The following is a 22,000-nucleotide window of genomic DNA, read 5'->3' as shown; positions in this document are numbered from 1 at the left end:
GTCCAGCATCTGCAGTCCTGCAGCTTCATGCCTTGCTAGGTGGCGGGGGAAACAGGCCTGTCTGTAGTGGGTTAAGGTGAAGGGACAGAAGCCCTCCATCGCTCCAGTTACATGTTTTTAAAAAAAAGAAAAATGCTTAAGATGTCTTTCGTAGTGGGAATGGACAAGTATACTGCTGTGAAATGCTTGGAATGGTTGCCTGTGCTTCCATGTGCCTAGCAGAGCGCTGGGGGAAGTTTTCTTTGCTGCCTTGCTAAACACAGAGCTTGCCAATGGTAAATTAGTGAAAGATTTTGTTTATCTCGACTTGAAAACCTGGATCCTTGCTCGTAACTCTGGCTTCTGAGTTCTGTTTCCAAGAAGTACTTGCTTTGGGAGCCTGCAAAAGCTGTTTTGTAACAGCGTTTTGCATTAAAGATGTCTGAGAAGAGAGCTTAACCATAGGAGTGTTTCTGATCGTACAAGCTGTAGGTGTTTGGAAAGCACCAGTGACAATGCCCCGGTACAGCTCTTGAAAGGAGAGAGTGTTGCTCCAGCCCTTTGATGTGACAGTCTGCTGTCACTTGCAGCTGCTTTTACCAGCTCTATGTTGACTTTCTCATTCTTTGACTCCTCCATGAAGTTCCTCTATAGACTTCTAAGGAAATTGCAGTCAGGCTGGGAGTTTTAGAAAATAATTATGGATTAGAATTTCCATCAGGTTGGGTGTTTGCTTCTGCCAGCGAAAGCCGGAGCACGTCGATTGCTCTTGAGACCGATCATCTTCTGGGAAGCGGACCTGCATCTCCCTGGTGTGCACACGCAGGACCTGGTCTCCCATGCGTAAGGAGGTGCCGGTTGCCTTCCTCCTCTGCTGCCGCAATAGCTCATCCTCCTTGGAAGGCCTGGGAGGGCACCAGGCAGTGTCTCTGCCTGTCCCTTCCATGCTCCCTCCACACCTACCTTAGCACAGGCGGCGTGTTCGGCACAGCTCATCGGCCCCTGCACAGTCAAGTGAGTGTTGCCCGTTAAACAGGCTCCAGATAATTCTGGGATTAAATTACACTTTTAATAAAAATAAATTGGCCCTTCTCATATTAACTTCGTGTTTTAATAATTGCTGTTCCACGTCCTTACATTCCAATTTCGAAACGCTTCAAAAGCCATTTGCTGCTTATAGATTTCTGATGAGGCAGATGGTTACATATGCTGCTCACACCTACTGACACAGAGAGACAAAATACCACAGCATAAGGAATCCCATGTAGGGGTTCCAAATAGCACAAAAACTTCTGCTTAAAAGTTGCAGCGTCTCAGAGAAACAAAAACCACCCTCCAGTCCGCCCCCTCGAATCACCCAAACCCAAACGTGAGAGGCAGACTTTCTCTCCTCAGGTCCCCAGTTTCTGCCAGTTCCCTGGTGGCAGTTGGAGAAGGAGATAACTTCATTTTTTCCTACAGTAAAGACTTAATATCGAACAATTGTCCCCTTTTTTTCTTCACTTTGAAAGACTTGACAGATTTTTTGGATGTACTAACTAGCAGATCTCTCTCCAGACTGTTTAATTACAGGTGCTTGAAATATTTTATTGGCATTGAGTAGAAATGCTTACATAAAAATAAGCTTAACCCTTGGGTTGCAGTTTTGTATCGTGTAGGCGTGCCGTGAAGAAGGGCCAGCACAAGACAGGAGTTGGCCATCAAAGGAACAATATTAGAAACTCAAGCAGTTACTGATGCATTCAAAAGAAGCAAACATAAGAGAAAGGGATTCGATTCTGTAGAGGGAGGTATGTCAGCAAGGACCCTATGTTTTCATCGCAGGCGCAGAATGATCTGTGGAGTGCAGTAGCAGAGCAGCTTCCAGAAAAGCCACAGAGTCCCCGAAACCCCCAAAGCTTCAGCAACTTGAGTCAGGGAAACGCAAAATGAAGCATTTTACGAACCGTTCACAAATGGACACCAAAACAAAGGGCACCAGAATCCTTGCAGCTTTTACATTGACTGGTACTATAATACCAGTCATCAGCTACAAATGAAAATGTTTTTTCCGTATACGAGGAAGTCGATAGCGTTAATTATCTATACACAATATGCAAATAGTAAATACTGTGACAGCAGTATGTGCAAAACTGGCAAAGGTCATGTTATTCCAGTAGAAGTGTGTGGATCTGTGGGTCATCCTAGCGCTGCAACAACGGGAGTAAATACCTCTGCCGAGGTGCCCGCGGTCGCTCTGTGCCTAACTTGCAGGAAGGGAAAGTGCTCAAAGTGCCTTTCATACATTGGAACAAAGTATCGGAAATCAAAGCAAACTTCTCCTCCTCCTTTTGGTGCATCAGCCTCCCTACACTTGCTGGTCACTGCCATTACAGCCAGAGAAAGTGCAAAACAATCTTCTCTCTGTTTCGCTTCCAGGCATTTCGGCTCATCCGAGGCTGCCGAGTGCTTTTTGCTGTATTGAAGTGTGTGGGGGGGTTGGCGCATGTAGACAGGCGGACGCAAACCTGGGGTTGGATGTAACTGGAAGCGACTTAAATGTCCTGCTTATGAACGCTTTTTTCCACTCGGAGCAAAGTACAATTAGGAGCAGGGAGAGAGACATGAGTAGGGTGAACGCTGGAGGTAACTGACATCTGGCGTGTGTAAAATTAAATTATGAGCAGCTTCTTACAAACTGCCAGTAAGCAAGCTATGCTTTCGTTAATACAGAAAAATACAGGTGTTAAAATCCACCTGAGCAAGGGGAGTCCTGGTTGGGCTCAGCTGGTGCGGCGGCTTTGGTGGTAAGGTCGTGAATTCGTTTGTTGGCCGTTTGGAAAGCTGTGAGCTGAGAATCGCGCTTTTGCTTCTACCTTACGACTCGCCCTCCGTGGCACGGCAGCGCTCTGAGGCAGCAAGAAGATAGAGCAGAGGAGAGGCACTGCATCGTGCGATCACCAGTTTTGGCAGGTTCGATAAGAGACTTCTTCCATTCAGCCTTTGCTCCAAAGGGCAAAGCTGGGATCACTGCTTCTGCCCTCAGTCGCTCTCGCGTCTTCTTCCAAAAGCAAACTTGCTCCTGCTGTCTGCTCCACGAGCTCCCTTTTGCCCACTCCGGAGTAAAACTGATTTTTGCATCCCAGCTGGGGCTTGGTTTGTGCGTGTCCCTTTTTTCTCTGCCCCTGAGATATGATAGCCGATGGGTGGGTGTTATTAGCTTTTTTTATTTTTGCAAATGCCAAATATCCTGGATTTGAAGGCCATGGAGCTACTTTCCAACTCATCGCCCAAATGCTACAAGAAAGCCGGTAAACCAAGATCTTTATTTAAAACCAAGTGAGTTATTTAGGAACAGCAGATATTTTGCTTGTAAAGAAAAGGTGCGTATTGAGGAGAGGGGAGAGGGCTGGGTGTTTGTTTTAAAGCTTTTGAAACTCGAAAAGCTCCTCCTTGTTGTAAAAACTCTTCTTTGTTGTGGCACAGTAGCATCCTAAAACTGATACGAGAGTAAGGAGCAAAGTTAAAGCGGCTGCAGAAAGAAGAGTCTCCTGTAAAGAGCAGAAAGTCCCTACCAAAAAGACTGAGGCAGGTAGGGATTGCAATGCCCAATAAATAGGTGACAGTTTTCTTCTCCCAGGTGCTGTTTCTTCCTTTGGCCCTGCCAGCCAAGCGTTCAAAACTGTTCTTTGTTGGAACACCACCGTGTATAAGACCTTTCTTCTGGTGCCTGTCAGTCTTTTGGATGGGAGGCTGTAAGGCGAGGCTTGAAGCCATCCTAAATTAAGCCTAAAAAAATTAATTCTGGGTGAGCCAGTGGCTTTAATTTACCCACGAGTATATCTAAGGTTAAGATGTTCTCGGTCCTGGAATAGCTGTGCTTTTTAAGAGAGCTTCTGCGGTCTTGTAACCCAGGGTGCTTTACCCAGAAGCGCTTCAGGGAACCTGGGAGAATCCTGCCCTGCAAAGGTATAAAGATGTAAATTCAGGCTGATGTCTTTAGTTTTGACAGGGAAAATTAAAAAAGAAAAAAAGAGAAAAGAAAAAGAAAAGAAAAAGAAAAGAAGAGAAGAGAAAAGAAAAAGAAAAAGAAAAAGAAAAAGAAAAAGAAAAAGAAAAAGAAAAAGAAAAAGAAAAAGCAGGTTCTTCCCAAGGAAGACGTGAGGATTTGAGGTAGAGATTGAGACATCAGTGGAGAGTCTTTTGCCTCCCCAGCCTCCCCGATCTCGCAGGTGTTGCCAAGCCCTGGCTGGTGCTGCGGGAAGCTGGGAGGCAGAGCAGAGCGACTCCAAGGAACCCGCTGGAACCACGTTATGGAGCGTAGCGCTGTCTGACTTGAACATTGCAATTACTACATGAAACAAAGCACCGATAAAAATAGTGTGTTTTCTTGCCATGCTTCATTTCCTTCTGGATAGTCTCAAAAATGTCCCTGTTTGAGTCTTTTCTTTGTACGACTCCAGTGAGTCATTGTGATCACAGTGCTCTGGCAGCGTTTTGAAAAAACTCTGAAAGACAGAATATTTCTCTGAATTTGCCAAATGTTTTACATGGAAGCCGCTACATTTCAGGTAGTCTGGCCATGTGCTTCCTATTTTTTTAACTATATATATATATATATATATATATATAGCTCCTTCCTGTAAGAGTTACTCATATTTTAAATTAATTGCCCGATGCTTCATGGTTTTTGGAGAAGCCATAGTGTACTTTGATCAGTCCCTTCCCCCCCCACTCCCCAAGTGTTCATTTTTAGATTATAAAGGAATCATATTCCTGCTACATACACAGACTATTTCAGATCCAGCATCCCTGTCCTTTTCCCATGTCTGTCTCAGCATCTGTTGGAAGATAAATCCCTCCGTGCTGGATCCAGGCGCCATGTAAGAGCGTATTGACTCCGAGAGAGAATTTGCAGGGGTTTGTCGGTAGTCCCTGGGCTGTTGCCCCAAGGAGGCATGGCCAGGGTAACTCGCCCACGTAAATGCCAAGCTCGACGTACTTGGCAGAGCAAAGCGTCTCATCACCCCCGCTGAAAGGGAATGTTGGAACCACTTTGCACGTGGAGATCGAGGATGTGCTACAGAAAAGGCCTGTTGAGCTGCATCTGCTGTCTTCAATTTCTTCCTGGGCGCACGCGCACCCGCGCGGGTTTCCTAAGCTGTAGTTTTGTCTTTATTTCCACGGTGACACTCAGTAGCCTTTGATCTGCCCGCCAGGTTGTCCTCGTCTCGGGCGCCGCTGGCTGCTTTCCAAATGCAAGACACGTCTGCTTGTGAGGGACACCTTACCCGCTAGTTGCGCTTGGCCACTTTTTTAAAATACGTGTGTCGTGGCCGTGCGTTTTTTACTGAAAAAAGGAAGGGTTTTTTTTTTTTTGGACAAGCTGCCTGTTTGGAGGACGATGGTGCGGGTTGTGCCTCCCTGCGTTTGGATGTGGTGGTGACGCACCGTTTGAGTTTCTTGAGCCCTGTATCTATGACAGCTCTTCCATTAGGTGTGAAGAGCTGCTTAACGTGGGCATCTGGGGTTGGACGTGTGCTGTTGACAAAGATTAATTGTTCCGACAGCTGCTGCTGTCCAGACATACATCACGCAGGTACACAGGCCATATGTTCCTTCCACGTTAACACTGACCTGGCTCAGTGCGTAGAGGGTGGGTTTGTATCTGATATTAGCCAAGGTGGCGAGAAGAGAGCAGGAGAAAATGACCTGACCCTCGGTATCACCATCTTCTCTATCTCCGTAGTTACAGTTACTATCAGGATAAAAGCTGGGAGCAGATTTCTGGAGCGTTGTCTGTTTTACTCTTTTTATTGCCAGGACACCAGTTATTTGGATTCGCCTTCATAAAACTTTGGATATCTAGATTTTGATTGATAGGTGGATAATTTATTACATCAATCAGATGGGCAAGAAATGCTGTCGCCTAGACTAAAGCAGCAGGGCTCTGGAGCAGAGGAGAGGCTCCCCTTTGTAAAAACTCTGTCTCTGTTTGTTTTTAAAATTTTAAACGTCATTTTCTTGGGTGTTGCGAGGTGTTTATGGGGGCTTTCAGGGCTCGAGAACCGTGATCTTACCAGAGGCTGGCAGAGCAGCGTGCAGCGTGGCCGGCGGCAGGTCTCTCTCCGAAGGGACGCCCTGATTATTTCAGCCGCCTGCGCAGGAGGTGAGACCTCGGGGTCTGGTTTGAGGAAGGGGCAGCAGCAGAGGACCCCGTGCTCTTCACAAAGGTCGGGGGCACCGGCCTTACTGCCAGGGTTCGAAGGCGGGTTCCATCCCTGCAGGTCTCCCGAACAGATTGCCGCTCGTGCCAAATATTTTTTCCCATTTGTCTGTGTTATCCAACCTCTCGAGCTCCTTTTGATTTGTGACCCAGACTCGCAGCCTCCATCTCCAGAGGCGGGATGGGAGCGTGGAGAGCTTTTCTGCGGATTTTCCTCGCTCGCTGCTAATTTCTAGCCTCCCTCGGGTGAATCAGCCTCCTTCTCCTGCCTGATTCATTCACTGCCATCGTGATGTGTTTGACATCACCATCATTCCTACGTTTAGTGAGTTATATATTTTTTTTAATGCTTTGTGACACTTTTAAATGGAGCAGGCAGAGAAAGTAGATTTTGGAAAACCAGGAACATCTGGTGTTTGCGTGTTTTGTTCGGCAACTTTGTGAAATTAATACGGTCCTGAAGTAGAGAAGAAAAATGACACATTGAACTTATAAGTTAATTCGCTCTAGCTTTCGGGTGCTTGGAAATAAAGCTAAGATAGTCATGTTGGTCTGATGCGATGGTTTCTCACGCCTGGCGTGTTTCCAGGTCATTCTCCTGGAGCACCGTGGAGCAAGAACAGGAGCAGGCTTTCGAGGTTGCTTTCTTCCCACACACACAGAGACTTTTTTGGTCATTTAACCCACCAGTTAGTTGGCACAGCATAAGCTTTATTGCCCAGCGGTGTAATGTTTGTTCTGTTTAGAAAAACAAAGGTCTGGAGCAAATTGCAGTCTCGGGGTTTGAAGAAAATTAGTAGGGGGGTGTTCAGGAGGAGCATCTCCTGTGTCCTCTCCTGTTCCCTGGCTAATCTGATGTTCTCTGCAGGTACTATAGCAATTACTGGCAAGGGACCAAGTACAGCTCTAAGGAAAAGAAAATAAATGCAAAATTTATCTTTAATTTTGTGTTTGCATGTTGTTTCTACTTCGGGCTGTGTAAGCTTCATCCTTTTCTGACCTTTTTTTCTCAAGTTCTGGCGAGTAGCTTAGGAAATGCAGCCTCCGGTGTACGAAGTGTCATCCTGTCTGAAATATTTAACAGCGCAACCTGCGCTCAGAAAGCAACACCTTTTTAACGTGAGCTGTTGAAGGAAGGTGAAGCCAGCTCGCGTGAACGCTTGCCAAGTGTGCTCGCGTGTAATAACTGACCACAAGAAGTGTGGAAGCGGGTGTGAGTTGGATGCGAGAGCAACAAAATAAACTGTTGTGTTTAGACGTCAAGTTCCTGAAAACTGATTAAACTTGCTTTGTTTGCTGGGGAGTCCGTCGGATAAACATATGGAAGCTAATTGTTTCGTTAAGGGTGTGTTTTAAAAATTCAGAGGTGTTTTGCAGGTCATTAATGCTGCGCTGGCTCTGGCTGCGAAACCCCAAAGCAAGCTGGCTCAAGAAAACATGGATCTCTTCAAAGAGCAGTGGGAGAAGCAAGTCCGCGTGCTGACGGATGCCGTGGATGACATCACTTCCATCGATGACTTCCTGGCTGTATCAGGTAATCAGGGGTTTGATCTCGGAAAGAATCATTTTCGTAACTGAGCTGATTCCTGGAAACGGGTGGTTTCGACACGTGTTTTGGAGTCTTCTCGGCTGTTTGGAAGGAGCGGTGTCGGTACGCATCACCTGGCAGGCGTCATCTTCTGCCGAGCTCGGTGTGAAAACAGAGCAGGAGATCTTGGCACAAGGAAAGGTATTTTTATAGTGTGAAAACGGTGATAGTTTAGTTCGGCAGGTACTCTAGAAACCTGTCATTGCACTTGCAGCGTGTGCAGGAATACATGTATATATTTATGTGTCAGTAGACAGATCGGCTTAAACATAGCGAAAGACACTTCCCGTCTCGAGATGGCGAATTGCTAGCTGAACTACCGATGAGTTGCCATCTAGCTGCTGGAGACGAACCTCACCCCTAACGTCGGGGGAAATAGAGTATGTTTATGTTCAAGTTATGAACTATCAAATAAGACGATCCCTCAATTCATAAAATCATAGAATCAGAGAATGGTTCGGGTTAGAAGGGACCTTAAAGACCATCTGGTTCCAAGCCCCTGCCATGGGGGGGGACACCTCCCACTAGACTCTTCTTCTGTAAACAAATATGAATATCAAACCACGGTCGTACGAGTTAATTAAAATAAAACTCGTCCTGTAGAAGATGTTCTGTGAATGTTTTTGACCGTGTCAGCTTTAGTGAAGCTTCTAAAGTTTTTAAACAAGATTAGATAATTATAATAGATTAATAATTCCGTTTGGCAAAGTGCTGGCCAAAATAATCTGTTTTATCAGCATCATTGGTAAAGACCCTTTATTGGCTGCTGTGAGCTAGAAATAAGGGGGGCATTTTTATTCCCACATCCCCTAATTCTGCTCGGATCAGAGGACAGGGTGATGTAACGGGGTGAATTGTGTCTGCAGTAGCGCTCGCGAGTTGCCACTACAGACTGAGGGTCTGATTTTCCTGGTGCAAACGGGGCTGGGCATCGCGAGTGACCTAAAAACTCTGGCTGTAAAGAGAGATTTCCCAGGGAGACGTGTGGCATCAGAAGTACCGGGTGAACATACCTAGGAAAAGTAAACAAAAACTCGGCAGGCCTGAATTCAAAGACCATCTTTTTTTTAAACGCTAAAAAAAAAAGAAAGAAAGGCCAAAAAAACCCCAAGTAATGTTTCTGCGGTGACTCACCTGTATTATACGTGTCGTATTGTGGTTCCCTGGGTTCTGAGTAAAAATTTTCTTCGCAATGAGTAAGCATAAACTTACTGGGCAACTGAACGTCCTAGTCCTTTGCGTCGGTCTGCGTGCTCATCGCTGCAGCGGTAGCTGAAATTGCACAGCTGCGAGGAGCCTATTTCTGGGGAAACATATTTAGGGGGAATTGTCTGCTGAAGTTCACGGCTCCACTTGGAGTTTGCCCACAAGCGTACGAAACATTTTAAAAGAGAAGAAGCTGTCAGTCTGCGAGAACGGCAAGTCTGTATGTACCCCCCTCGCTGGACTTCACTGGCAGGTGTGGCTCCAGATGGGTCCAACGACTGGAACGGGGTGGTCTCCGTCCTCCTGTAGGTCATTCGAGGAGATGCAGACTGCGCTTTTGAGGGTTCTTGAGAGTTCTGCTTTTGAACTCTCAAGAGTTCCAAGGGCTTGGCAATAAGCAGGGAGCGCTGCTTTTCCGACTCGGGAGAGAGCTCACCTCGAGAGTGCGCTTGCCACCCAAAATGATGCCATGGAAATGCGGTAGTTTGAGACTACTTCAGATGCTCGAGTGCCTTCAGCAATTATTTGTAGGTGCCGCGTTATCAAAGAGATGTTAGGAAAATATTTATCGCTTTAAATATTCTTTGTTTGAACTTTGATGAATGTTTTCCATATAAATGCCACAACTCCGATGCGTCTGCTGAAAGTCTAAACTTCTCTTTGGATAAAATCGTGACAAGCGTGATTTATACCAGGTTCCGTTTGGGGTTATTAGGACGTCTGTGCATGGTAGGGTTTTATCAGATACTAACTGGGATGTGAGCGGAATGAAAAAGTGTCTGATGGGTCTGTGTGTGTGTGTGTAATAGCACATTCCCACAATGTGTTGTGTTGAAGTGTATCCTCTATTGTTCAGCCTACACTACAGAATTATGCGCAAGTAAAAGCTTGGTGAAAGAGCTGTTGGGTTTAGATAATAGCAGAATATCACGCAAGAATAAGGATGCTTAAAACCTGCAGATAAGCTTGCAGGTTACATTTTACGGAGGGCATAGCATGAGAAGGCCCCTGCTGAGCTCGGACAACGGCCTGGCGATGGCTAATTGTCAGTGCCTGGGAGATTAATAAGGGAGGAGTTGGCTGAAGATCTTCCCTACACTCTCCGAACTATGAGTGATTTGCAGCTCAGGGAGCTCCAGCGTCAGAGGTGTTATCTACCGAACAGTCCTTGACAGGGTTTTCTCGTTTAAGCTTGTGTTAGTTGCTCTTCCAACCATTACAAACCACTGGCACCTCCATCATCCTGTGCAAAATTCACGGCTTAACGGTGCTCTGTGTGAAGAACCTCCAGGGTCGCCTGTTTTCTTCGTTTGATGCCCCTAGTTGTAGTAGAAGACGGTGAAGAGGTTTTTTCCCTACTCGCTTTCTTGGTGCTGTTTGTAAATGTACAGACTTGTGTCATACGCTTAGTCAGGCATCTCTTTCTTGACTGCTGAGTCTTTGCCTGCTTCATTATTCCTCATTTCAAAGCTCTTCTGTCCCTTCTGTAATTCTTACCCCTCTTGGCAGCGCCTTCCCTGAGCACTCTGGGGGTGTTTGTGTGCCCACTATCTCTGTTCTTTAGAGCAGTTGCTGATAGCACCGTGTAATTGTCAAATTCAATGTTCTCAAATTACCTGGATCTCCTTTGAAATCCTCTAAAAAAAACATTCCATTTGCTGCCTTCTGTTCCTCTGCCGCTGACAGAGGTTTACGCCAGAGACTGCCCATCACACCGGAGCTTTTTCGTCTTAAGAGCCTCTGGATGAATATTGCGTGGGCCCGATGATTGTCCTCCTTCATTACAAGATGAATACTGTATTTACAAGTGTATGAACACTCAAATATTTTTTCATAACCGTGTCTACCGGCACTGCGGCTTGACCGGGATCCTCCGGTGTCCCTTTATCAAGAGAGGGGCCAGCATGGAAGTTGTTCTAAGACCTTCCACAGGGGACACGGCACGTTATATTTTCGCATCTGTGACTTTATCTCCTGACTTGTGGTTAGGTCTTGATCTCCTGTAGCCCCCAGACTCTCCGCAGACTTCTCAGGCTGTTTGGAAAAGGATTTCTTAACCCCTTTAATGGGAAGGTGGGTGGAGCTGGAAGGTGTTTGGTGGGGGTGGGCTGAGGATCGACAGTCGTGGGGGACTTTTCATTCTGTTAGCTTTTCACACTTTTATGTATGTCCTTGTTTGTTCTAAAAATTATTTTTATTGGAAAAATGTCTTTCCTCTTACCTTCTTACCTTGTTGCCAGACCACACCGTATTTTCCCTATGGTTATTTTGGTAGGACAAGATCCCTTTCACAGAATCATGGAATCGTAGGGTTGGAAGGGACCTCTGGAGATCACCCCGTCCAACCCCCTGCCAGAGCAGGGTCACCCAGAGCAGGTGGCACAGGAACGCCTCCAGGAGGGGTTGGAATGTCTCCAGAGACGGAGACTCCACCACCTCTCTGGGCAGCCTGTGCCAGGGCTCTGCCACCCTCACAGCAAAGAAGTTCCTCCTCATGTTGACATGGAACTTCCTATGGTCAAGTTTGTGCCCGTTACCTCTTGTCCTGTCCCCGGGCACCACTGAAAAGAGCCTGGCCCCATCCTCCTGACACCCACCCTTGAAGTATTGATAAGTGTTGATAAGGTCCCCCCTCAGCCGTCTTTTTTCCAGACTGAAGAGACCCAAATCCCTCAGTCTTTCTTCATCAGAGAGGTGTTCCAGTCCCCTCAGCATCTTGGTAGCCCTTTGCTGTCCCCTCTCCGGCAGTTCCCTATTGCCTGTGCCGTTGCCTGTGTTATATTCTAGGTTATATTCTGTTGCTGTGAGCTTTTTCTCCAGCTGAGCAGCAGGCAGGCTCTTAGCTTTGATGCAGGACGGCGTTACCGCGTCCCCGAAGGTGCTGGTGGTGAACCCGTGCGTCAGCGTTTCTTGGGCTCTGCCCCCCCGGCCTCAGCAGATGGCATTTTGTGCCAGACGCTTGTGGTCCATATGCCTGTAGGACAGGTAGCAGTGCATGGATGTACAAAGCACACAGAACAGTGTCAAATCTTATTTGTTACCGTCCGACCGGAGAGGATAACCAGAGCGGATGCACCTGACAGTCCCGTACATCCCCGTGGCCCCTTGCAGACTGCCCCGGGCAGGGGGGGGTTATCTTTCCCTAAAAGTGTCTTCCCGGCCACTTCACATCTGCAAAAGACATCAAATGATCAGCAGGCATTTCGATATTCATCTTCATTTTGTCCGTGCCTTTTATTAAAGTTGCTATAATCCAAAGAGGCTTTTAAATGGTCTGTGGCTTAATTTATTCGTTGAGGAATTCAAGCAATAAACAGTCTGTGTTTTGGCCTGATGCCGATGCTTTTTCTTTTTACTCTTGCAGCTTGCAGGGGTGTCTGTCTCTTGCTTTAAATACCGAAACTCTGCGTGCTCCTCGCCGAAGCTCTTGTACCTTGGCTGCCTGCTCACTGACTTGTCAAATCACTAATGAACCTGCGCTTCTCTCTCTTAGGGCCAAATTCTGCCCTCAGCTGAACTTGTTCAGGCTGAGCTGCTGCAGAGGTATTTCACAACTGTATTTTTTTTTGTCCAGGTCGCTTACAGAAGTCTCGCAATACTGCACCTGGCTCACTTAATTTTCTGTAAATTAAGCGTAACTCTTCCAGCAGCAATCCTTTCAGCCAGTTTATACAAACCCTCTATCAGTCAACTCTGTGGGCTTCTCGTCTCTCCAAACTCCCGCAAAATGGCTCTTTTACTACCTGCGTAGGGAATAAAAGCCACTTCAGTGGCACGGGTTGGCAGCGTGGCGTGATTAAGTCAATGGTAAGTGACACTGGAAACTATTTTAAGGGACAGAGCAGAAATGTTTCCAAGTTGGTTTCTTACCAAGCAGCCCAAATGCTGGTGTCGGATGGCGATGTCAAAGAGGTCTCTGTCAGAGTTTCAAGACTTTTTGGGTAGGTTTCCCCAAAGGAGGATCCCAATCTCTTTAGAAATCTCTTAGGGGTTTTTTGCTCATTTTGGGCTTCTTGGGCTTGATAAATGGGGGAAAATGTCTCTCTATAAAAAAGACAACGTATATTCTAAAAGTAAATTACAAACAGAGGTCTTGGCTTTATTTTTTATGTTTTTTTAAAGAGGCAATGAGTACTCTGTCGCTGGAACGCTTTCTGCAGAAATCGCCGCTTGTGTGTCTTAAATTTGAACGGAGAACTGAGAGTTTAATGTTCTCAGCTGGTATGTGTGTGGTTGTAGGAAAACGCAATGTAGGAAGCTAGAACCGCGCAACAGGTGCCACGGTGTGTTCGAGCGGTGAGTGGCTGAGGTGTGGCGCTGGGGAGGGTGCTCATCGCCCCGCGCACGTGGAAGGATGGGGGAGTGGCCTGCAGGTATTTGGAATAAGGGCTTTGGCCGTTCCACGGGAGGAACATGGAAAGAAACGCGTTAGGGGAGAATTCAGCTGAACTCAGCTTTTCTGTTTGGTAAAATTGAATACAAATGGGGGTAAGAAGTGCGGCTGTCAGTAGGTGAATGGACTGATGGGGTTTTTTGGCACCTGGTTGGGAAGGTCAGCTGTTTGCTGGTCATAGCAAGCTTAAAAATTAATGCTTTACAGCATCTCGCTGGAGGTTTTATAGAGCAGGTCACAAACCGAGAAATTGCAATGCTGATGACTGCAACAGAAAAGAAGATATTACCGTCTAAATCCTCCTTTTTTTACCACCAGAGAACCATATTTTAGAAGATGTAAACAAATGTGTCATTGCTCTCCAAGAAAAAGATGTTGATGGCTTAGACCGCACAGCTGGTGCAATCCGGGGACGTGCTGCTAGAGTCATTCATGTTGTCACTTCGGAAATGGATAACTACGAACCCGGAGTCTACACTGAGAAGGTGTTGGAAGCGACGAAGCTACTGTCCAACACAGGTAAGAGTCGGTTACTCCCAAGATCCCTGAATTCATATTGCTTACAAGCACACGGGCAACCGGATACTGATGTACCCGTGAAATCTATTAAAGACTCCATTTACATACTATAATGAAAATTAGTGGGAGTTATTTGCAGAGCGGTTGCAAAATGAGAAATGTAATTTTGCCGTGTTGACTGGCTTAAAACCCCGCAGTGCACAAGGTCTCCCTGAATGTGCCGGCTGTCGCTGCCTGAGCCGTAGAAACCTGAACGCAGCGGGGAACGAGCCCCAGACAGTGAGTCGGGGCTTGAAAGTTCTCCTGATCCTCTTGCAGTATCCCACCAGGCTCGGTTGGTGCTCAGGATCCGGAAAGAAGATTTCTGCCGCATTGGCCCAGTAGAGTAAACAATCATTTAGGGTAAATTTTGCAAAATATCTTTATAACTACTAAAGAAACATTGTAGGTTGTAGTCACCCACCCCTAAACGATAAATTAGGGTGTTTGCTGTGCACTAGCTGGCAACATCCATATAGGGTAAGGAATGATTCTGCTTGCCTCAATGCGTGCTGTGCCGACTATTAGTTGTTGTTTTTGCTTTAATTACAACTTTGGTGAAGAACCAAGGGTGACACTGAAGAAACACGCAGACTGTAAATGGTTCTGTGATGTTCTTCCTGGGCTGCAGTGAGTCACGGCAGCGCAACCCGCCTTCTTCCAGTGCCGCCTTCAACTTGGGCTCTGTCGTGGTCATACTATTTTTATCCACAAAAATGATGTACATCTACAGGGAATGTTAAACAAATGCTTAATATTTTATCCCATAGGTTCTAACTGCTTCCCCAGGTGTTTTCTCCCACTAGGAGGGCGAGATAAGCTTTTCACTGTCTAAGGGGAAAAAACCCAAATAGCAGTAGAGTAAGCAGAAATTGAAGGGAACGTGAGACTTGAGCTACAGCATTGGTGTCCTTCGATAACAAACGCTTTGAATTTAAATGGAACCGCTGCAGAGTTTCCAGTGATAGTTAACAACGAGGTACGCACACAGAAAATGACTCTGGGGTGGGGACTGACTGTTACTTTGTGCTCCCCGCTCAGTTATGCCGCGGTTTACTGAGCAAGTCGAAGCCGCTGTGGAAGCACTGAGTTCAGACCCTGCTCAGCCAATGGATGAAAACGAATTTATCGATGCTTCGCGACTGGTGTATGACGGAATACGAGATATCAGGAAAGCCGTACTGATGATCCGGGTGAGCATATCTTACTTCAACGGCTTTCTGGTTTGCCGCTCGCGTTCCCCCACCTCTACTGAACTGGCGTGCATCACTTTTATTGAGAGCAGCCAGCGGAAGATTTTCGTTCAGCTCATATTAACAGCCTGCGTCTTAAAAACCGCTAATCGCTCTGTGGAGTACTTCAGAAGTACGTTTTGATTCAAATTCATTAAACAGATCTGAGCATCAATGATAGCCAGAGTTGTGCTGCTAAATACCCTTCACGCATCTTTTGTGATATCATGTTAATGCCTTGCTTGTTAATGTGCTAAAATCAGTGACCTTTGCTTTAACAACGGCGAGTGGGTTCTTAACTATAGATGCTTTTTGAGGGTTTGAGAGCTTGGAAATAAAACCTGATGGCTCTTTATTAAGTAAATTTTGAGAATTAACGCTGGTTAGTCAAAAACGGGTTTAGATGAGTTCAGTCTGTAGTTCCTAGAGCACGTAATTCGTTAATTGGCCAACCTCGGTAAACAAGCACCAGTTCATAGAGGCTCGGTCTCTGCTGTGCTTGCGTGTTTCAGGTGAGCGTGACGTGGAAGTCCCCATTTCTGGTAGGTCAGGGAGGGCGAGTGTGGTAGGAGGCGTGCAGGGAAGACGCAGAAGGGCTCCTGCAGTTGATTGAAGGGATGCAGAAAAGAAAGTTCTGGTTGAGGGTGACCTATGGGCACATTTCTTGAATCTCAGTGTGATAAAAATGGGCAGGAGCCAGACACTGCAAAAACAAATGTAGGGGGGTTATTCCTTTTTTTCTTTTTCCCTTGTACCCCTCCGACTCGAACACAAACGCCTTGCGGAGAAACTGTCCTCATCTCTCAGAATGGTAACCACGGCGGAGGCATCGTGGTGCTAAGTAAATGAGGACGTACAGCCCCAGAATACATGAGATTAGAGTAACCATTGCAATGGCATCTTCCATGTTTGCTGCTTAACGCAAAGAATCCGATGGAAAATCAGAGGAAAAGCTGACAACCACGTATGTGCTTTCCATATAATTTTTTTCGAACTTAAGCTCGGGATTTACAGATGCCCGGCGTTAGATAAAGATATCAGGGCTTTCCTGCTATGCAGACAAACTAATTTGATTCACCCCCCGCTAAAGTCCTTGTTATTCAGGACATGAAAGCCTGACTGCCAATTCCACGTCGTCAGTAATTAGCCGAGCTGGCGATGCCAGGAATCCTGACGTTTCCCCTTGCGCCGCGTCTCTGATGTCAGGGTGCCACGGCTTTATTGCAGCTGCCAGTAGCTAACGGCGGCTCCCTGGTGACACATCAGTGACCTATAAAAAAGTTAAAATGGCAGTGTTTGTTGTCCAAAGGGCTGTGAGGTGTAGGATGTATTTAGGAGAAGAGAGCCATCCAAATGGAGATACCAGGCCACCACTTCTCCAGGGCATTGAGGAACACACGTTCGCAGGGAGATGCTGCTAAGCTGGGCCGGGACAAACCAGCTGATTCGCGTGAAGCTTTGTCCGGTGGCACTTGTTCTTTACAGGAACCAGAAGGAAAAATCACTCAAACACCTAATTTTTGTATTTTTTTTTTTTTTTTTTTTTTACGCAGTGGATATTTTCAAACCTAAAATCATACTCTATCTGTAGGTTATTGAAGGCAAGCTCTCTCCTCCCCGATCCCCAGGCAATCTCTCACCGCCCCCAGAGGAGGTTTTGCCCTTGATGACCAGCTGAAAGGCAGAACGGCGCTTTGTGTGCCTGAGCTTGTTTGGCCTTTGCGATGGATGGGCAGAGGAGGGGGCTTGAGAATCACAAACAGTTTCTAAAGATGCAGCAGAAGGGTTTTCTGTATTTTTTTTTTTTTTTTAATTTCTTAAATGTTGATACACTGAGCTACTTACCCGCGGACGTTGTTATGCTGATTTTGTGGATATACTCTGTTCTCTATTGTGGAGTCTCCTTCTCTGGAGATGTTCCAAACCTGCCTGGATGCGTTCCTGTCCAACCTGCTCTGGCTGACCCTGCTCTGGACGAGATGATCTCCAGAGGTCCCTTCCAGCCCCTGCCATTCTGTGATTCTCCAAGGCATGGAGAGGAGGAGAGGGTGGCTGAAATACCCTAAGTCTTAATTGTCAGCATACTCACCTTTGCTTTTTGGCAGCTATTTTGCATTTCCATCTTTATTTTAGATGTCTGTATGGAAAACAAGTTCGTAAAATTCAAATCATCGGAAGGAAATCCGAAGAGCAGGGGGCTTTATTTGCATCTTATCTGTTAATCACAATTTATTGCGTTTATCGGTGAAGTTCTTTGTTGATCCAGCTCTGCCAAATAGTCATGAAGTGCCACTCTAGGCAAAGATGTAGTATTTTGACAAACATGCTGTTTAAACTTGATAAGTTTTATAAAAAGTTTGCCAGCTATAGACTGGCAGTAGCAAAAATAAATCCTAGGCAAGCAGGAACTAGGTCAGATGTGTTTAGCCTACAGCATAAAATCTGGCCCTTACTAGCTAAAAATTTTCAGCTTTTCCTGGGGGATAAGAATAAATTTCGATATATTTTATCTGTTGTTAATTTAGTCCATGCTTTGATTCATAATTGTGCTAAAGATGATGTCTGTGGTTTTGAACCAGGCCTTAAAGCGGTGTGTAATTTTAGCTTCAGAATCTCAAGTGAAGCTTTTGCATGTAACCGAGTTGCAAAAATACTGTCCGTTTTGCAAAAAAAACTTTTTATCTGTGTTTCAAATCCCGGGTGCGTTAGTGTCCTGACAAATAGGAGCTGTTTAGTTACTGGCATGTAATTCTGGAGATCCCTGGGGATCCCCGTGAGCAGTCGGGCCTAGCTGGGTACAGGCCCTGCGTTTACCTTTCTGTTGAAAACATTGAATAATTTTTACATTCATTTACTCCCATTCCCCCTGCTTGGAAACCAATATTCTTGTTGACTTTTGGAGCCGTGGAATCTGTTGTTTGACTCTGGCTGAATGACTCTTTCCTCAGACTCCTGAAGAGCTGGACGATTCCGACTTTGAGACCGAGGATTTTGATGTGCGGAGCAGAACAAGTATTCAGACTGAAGATGATCAGCTCATCGCTGGACAAAGTGCGAGGGTAAGGAAGAAATAAAATTATAAAACTGTGACACGCCTTCAAGAAACAGTTACACTTTCTTTGAAAATGCAGGTTACGTTTTTTGGGGGGGGGGGTGGTGGTGGTGAAAATGTTGGCTCAGAAAACTGGCATTCTTGATTTCCATTTTTCTTCTGAAAAGGAGGTTAAGTGAAATGCAGCACGTGTTGGTCTGATGGACGTGAGAAACGTCTGTGTTTTATTTTGGATGTTCTCAAAGATCAAAATCCTTTTAATACCGCTGAACTTTGACGTTGTAAGCGCTGCCATTTAGCTAGGGGAGCTTCTGCAGAGCGATACGGCGCGAGTCATGCCATTGCGCTAACCTTATTTTCAACAGGCAAATACTAAGTTGATGGGCAAGAAATTATTACAGAATTTCTTCTCACGCACGTGTTGGTGTGTGGTTGGCCACTGTGCATTTAAGCAAGACAATGTTGAGAGGAGCCCAAAAAGGAAATCATTTAAACTACCCGCATTTCCCGTGACTGTTAAAAATGAAAGCATTGATAGGCAATGTATAATCATTAATAGGTGAAAACTTAAAATCAGTACGTTGAAGGAAAAGCAGGCCTTACCCATTGTTTTTATTTGACACGTCCCCCTCTGGATCGATAGCAATTTACACTCTTGGGAAACTGCCACGAAAGATTTTTTGTGAAGGCTCTTCTAGCCTGAAACCAGGCAAGAAGTAGCTAGGCCTTATTTATCAAACTTCTGCCGCATCGGCTTTGGAATTACGCTAACCGAGAGTATTTTTTATGCTCTCCTTCCTCGTGCAGTCGCTCTCTCTATTCCTGTATCCCTCGCCCTCCTTTTATTTAAATGCAGACGTTTCTAATTTACCTTTTAGCACAGTTGCTGCCAGGGGCTTTTTTGTACCGAAGACTCCTTTTCACCTGCTCCCGGAGGCATGAATGCTCCAGTATTTATGAAGGCAAGGGCATTGAGTCTCAGACAGGCTGTAAAGCTACTCGAATAGATTTTATTCAGGAGTAAGCACGTACTTTTTATTTCCTCTTACTCTTGCCTCAGTATGCATGTTTCAAAATAGTCCATCTAGCTTTTTGCAGGAAAAAGCCTCGTATTTCTTGTGTGTGCTGCAGCACTGAGAGCCACCCCAGTGGAACTTTCCTTTTAAAACTCTTAAGTTTTGTAGAAAAGGCAAGTCCCTCCTTTTCACGCAGTTTTTTCTTTGATGGTTGCTAATACCTGGCAAACTTGTTCGGTTTCTAAGAATTTTATCTCGCCCGTGTTTGGGATGTCAGCTTGTCTTTCTGGGCACGCTTTCTTAACAAAGAGCATAAACTTTGGTTCGGAATAGAAGGAGATGGTTCCGTAAGGCCTCTAGGTAGAGGATGGCTATTAAAGTTTTATCTCTCATCTGCATGACTTAAATTGATTTATTAGTGAAATGGCCCAAAAAGCCTTCCACAAGCGGCGGCGTACGGCGATGTGAGAGAACTCTCTCTTTCAGGCTATCATGGCCCAGCTCCCTCAAGAGCAAAAAGCTAAGATTGCCGAGCAAGTCGCAAGCTTCCAGGAAGAAAAGAGTAAATTGGATGCTGAAGTATCGAAATGGGATGACAGCGGTAATGATATAATTGTTCTGGCCAAACAAATGTGTATGATTATGATGGAAATGACAGACTTCACCAGGTGAGTCTTTTTAATTTGCGCACACACCAACTTCTCCCAGAACTGGCTGGGATGCCAGTCTTTCAATGAAATATTTTTGCAAGTACTCTTAAGAGTCTTACTTATAATTTCCTTTAAATGTTACCCCATTAAAGTCTGCGTATTAACTCGGGAGATGCATTACTATGCAGTGACGGGGTGGTAATAACTGTTTAAATTGATCTATAGATGCACAGCAGTTATTGCCTGTCTTGCTTTCTTTCTTTCTTAAGGGTGATTTTTGTTCCGAGGAAAATATATATATATGTGTGTGTGTGTATATATATATATACTTGCTCAGTTCCTTACAACATTAAATTCTATGGGCTTCTTGATATTGCTGTACTGCAGAAATAGTTCCTAGTACAGTTATTTGCCAAAGAAAGAGAGAGGTTTTGATGCCTTTTGAAATTAATTTACCAGATTTTATACAACACCATTTTTAAAACTTGATATTGCGTTCCAGGAAAATTGCGAATCTGTCTTCTAAAATGTTCTCTCTTATCATCATTAGGTTGCTTAAAACAGTAAAATTTAAGCAGTTTTCATTCTTAGATGTAACCTAAATATGGGGAGGGGCTGGAAGGGGGAAACTGTCCTGAAAATGAAGGCGCCTATTTCTGTGCAACCTTATTCCCGCAGTTTGGCTGGGGAATCGCTTCCAGCGCGATATGGAACAGGATGAGAAAAGCGATATATAGTTCACTCTCCCGGTTTTCTGGTGCTAGGGGGTAGACTCGGTTCTGTTTTGCAGAGGTAAAGGTCCACTGAAAAATACGTCGGATGTGATTAGTGCGGCCAAGAAGATTGCAGAGGCTGGGTCAAGGATGGACAAGCTGGGACGGACTATTGCTGACCATGTAAGTCACAACTCATTTTCATAAGCCTCCAGCACAGATGAGCCATAGGAGATCTTTCAGTACTGCAGACATGATGAACAGAATAAAATGTGTTTAGTTTGGAGGTTTTGGGGTTTTTTTTAACCCATTTTCCAGATTTGCTGCTGGAAAATTCTAGCCTTTTCTTTCTAGCTGCTCTCCTGCCACCCAGAGCCACGTAAGCGGCTAAATATGTCCAGCAGTAACACCAGCAGCTCCTTGGCTTAAATCAAGCACCTACCATTTTAAGGTAGCAACATGCCAACACTGCTTCATGTCACAGCGTATCTAGGCCAGTTTCTCTAACCGAACAGGACTGAAACTGAATTCGTGGCGCTTCTGTCGTGCTCGGAATATGCCCAATACTCTCCAAAGCGATGACGAGCCTGCATAGGCAACACCGTAATTATTGCACGTGGCCTGTTGCACAACCTTTAATATTATTTTTGAGGCAGCTTTTTAATATCAACAATTTTCAAGTGCCTCAGAGGCTGAGTGATGAGATTGTCAATGCTCTCTAGTATTTTTTTTCGTTGGCTGGTCAACGTTGATGAAGACTTTGAGCAAGGCACGTAGTGACCCGAGTGTTTCTACCCTGTCCCGGGCTGTCGTGCATGTTGGTGGGCTATACACCATGTGCAAATACAAAGGTATTTGAAAAGAATTCGGTAGGATTGAAGGACTATGTGCCAGCTTGGGCTTTTATGCAATGCATCTGCCCATCCTGAGCCACTTCACAAACTGGGCTGGGCCAAGCAGAAGCGCCTTTGGTCTCGGTGCACACCCAAATTGTGGAGAACCATCAGCATTAGTAATAATATTCTGCCTTCAAGAAGGACCCTGAAATGCCGGTAGGTTAAGTCTGAGATCATGGACTAAACTTTCTTTGTACAGCTGGCGCGTGCTTTCCACTCCTTCCCCGAATCTCCATCCGTAGCACGAGGTTTCAAATGAAACCGCGTCACTTTGGGAGTAAATCTTCATAATGCAGATCCCGCTTTGAATGTTGCATCCAGAGGACGTTGTCTTCACCCTGATTTATTAATGATGCGGTGAGAAGTGTTCGATGGGGAGATAAAGTTGAAAAGTGCTTTTTAAAAGGGGTCTCCTTGCTGTAGCGTTTTGACAGCCGTATTTCTGGAAGAATCAGGTGCGCTGCTGCCGTAGGTAAATGAAGCAAGGAGCGGTTTGTGTTATAGATCTCAGG

The 22,000-nt window shown here is 45.5% G+C and overlaps 1 protein-coding gene across 3 annotated transcripts in view; it reads left to right on the top strand.

The window, feature by feature from the left end:
* Positions 1 to 22,000, top strand: part of CTNNA1 (catenin alpha 1) — a 122,359-nt gene that overhangs the window by 90,188 nt on the left and 10,171 nt on the right. For all 3 annotated transcript variants that reach the window (XM_074604438.1, XM_074604437.1, XM_074604439.1), the window contains 6 exons: positions 7,562 to 7,718; positions 13,690 to 13,890; positions 14,971 to 15,122; positions 18,110 to 18,220; positions 19,716 to 19,897; positions 20,670 to 20,775. In XM_074604438.1, the coding sequence (XP_074460539.1) occupies positions 7,562 to 7,718; positions 13,690 to 13,890; positions 14,971 to 15,122; positions 18,110 to 18,220; positions 19,716 to 19,897; positions 20,670 to 20,775 (909 nt within the window). The remainder of the gene's footprint in view (positions 1 to 7,561; positions 7,719 to 13,689; positions 13,891 to 14,970; positions 15,123 to 18,109; positions 18,221 to 19,715; positions 19,898 to 20,669; positions 20,776 to 22,000) is intronic.

This window comes from Larus michahellis, chromosome 11 (assembly GCF_964199755.1).
Source record: "Larus michahellis chromosome 11, bLarMic1.1, whole genome shotgun sequence".
Classification (NCBI taxonomy): Eukaryota; Metazoa; Chordata; class Aves; order Charadriiformes; family Laridae; genus Larus; species Larus michahellis.
This window is presented reverse-complemented; position numbering and strand designations above follow the sequence as displayed.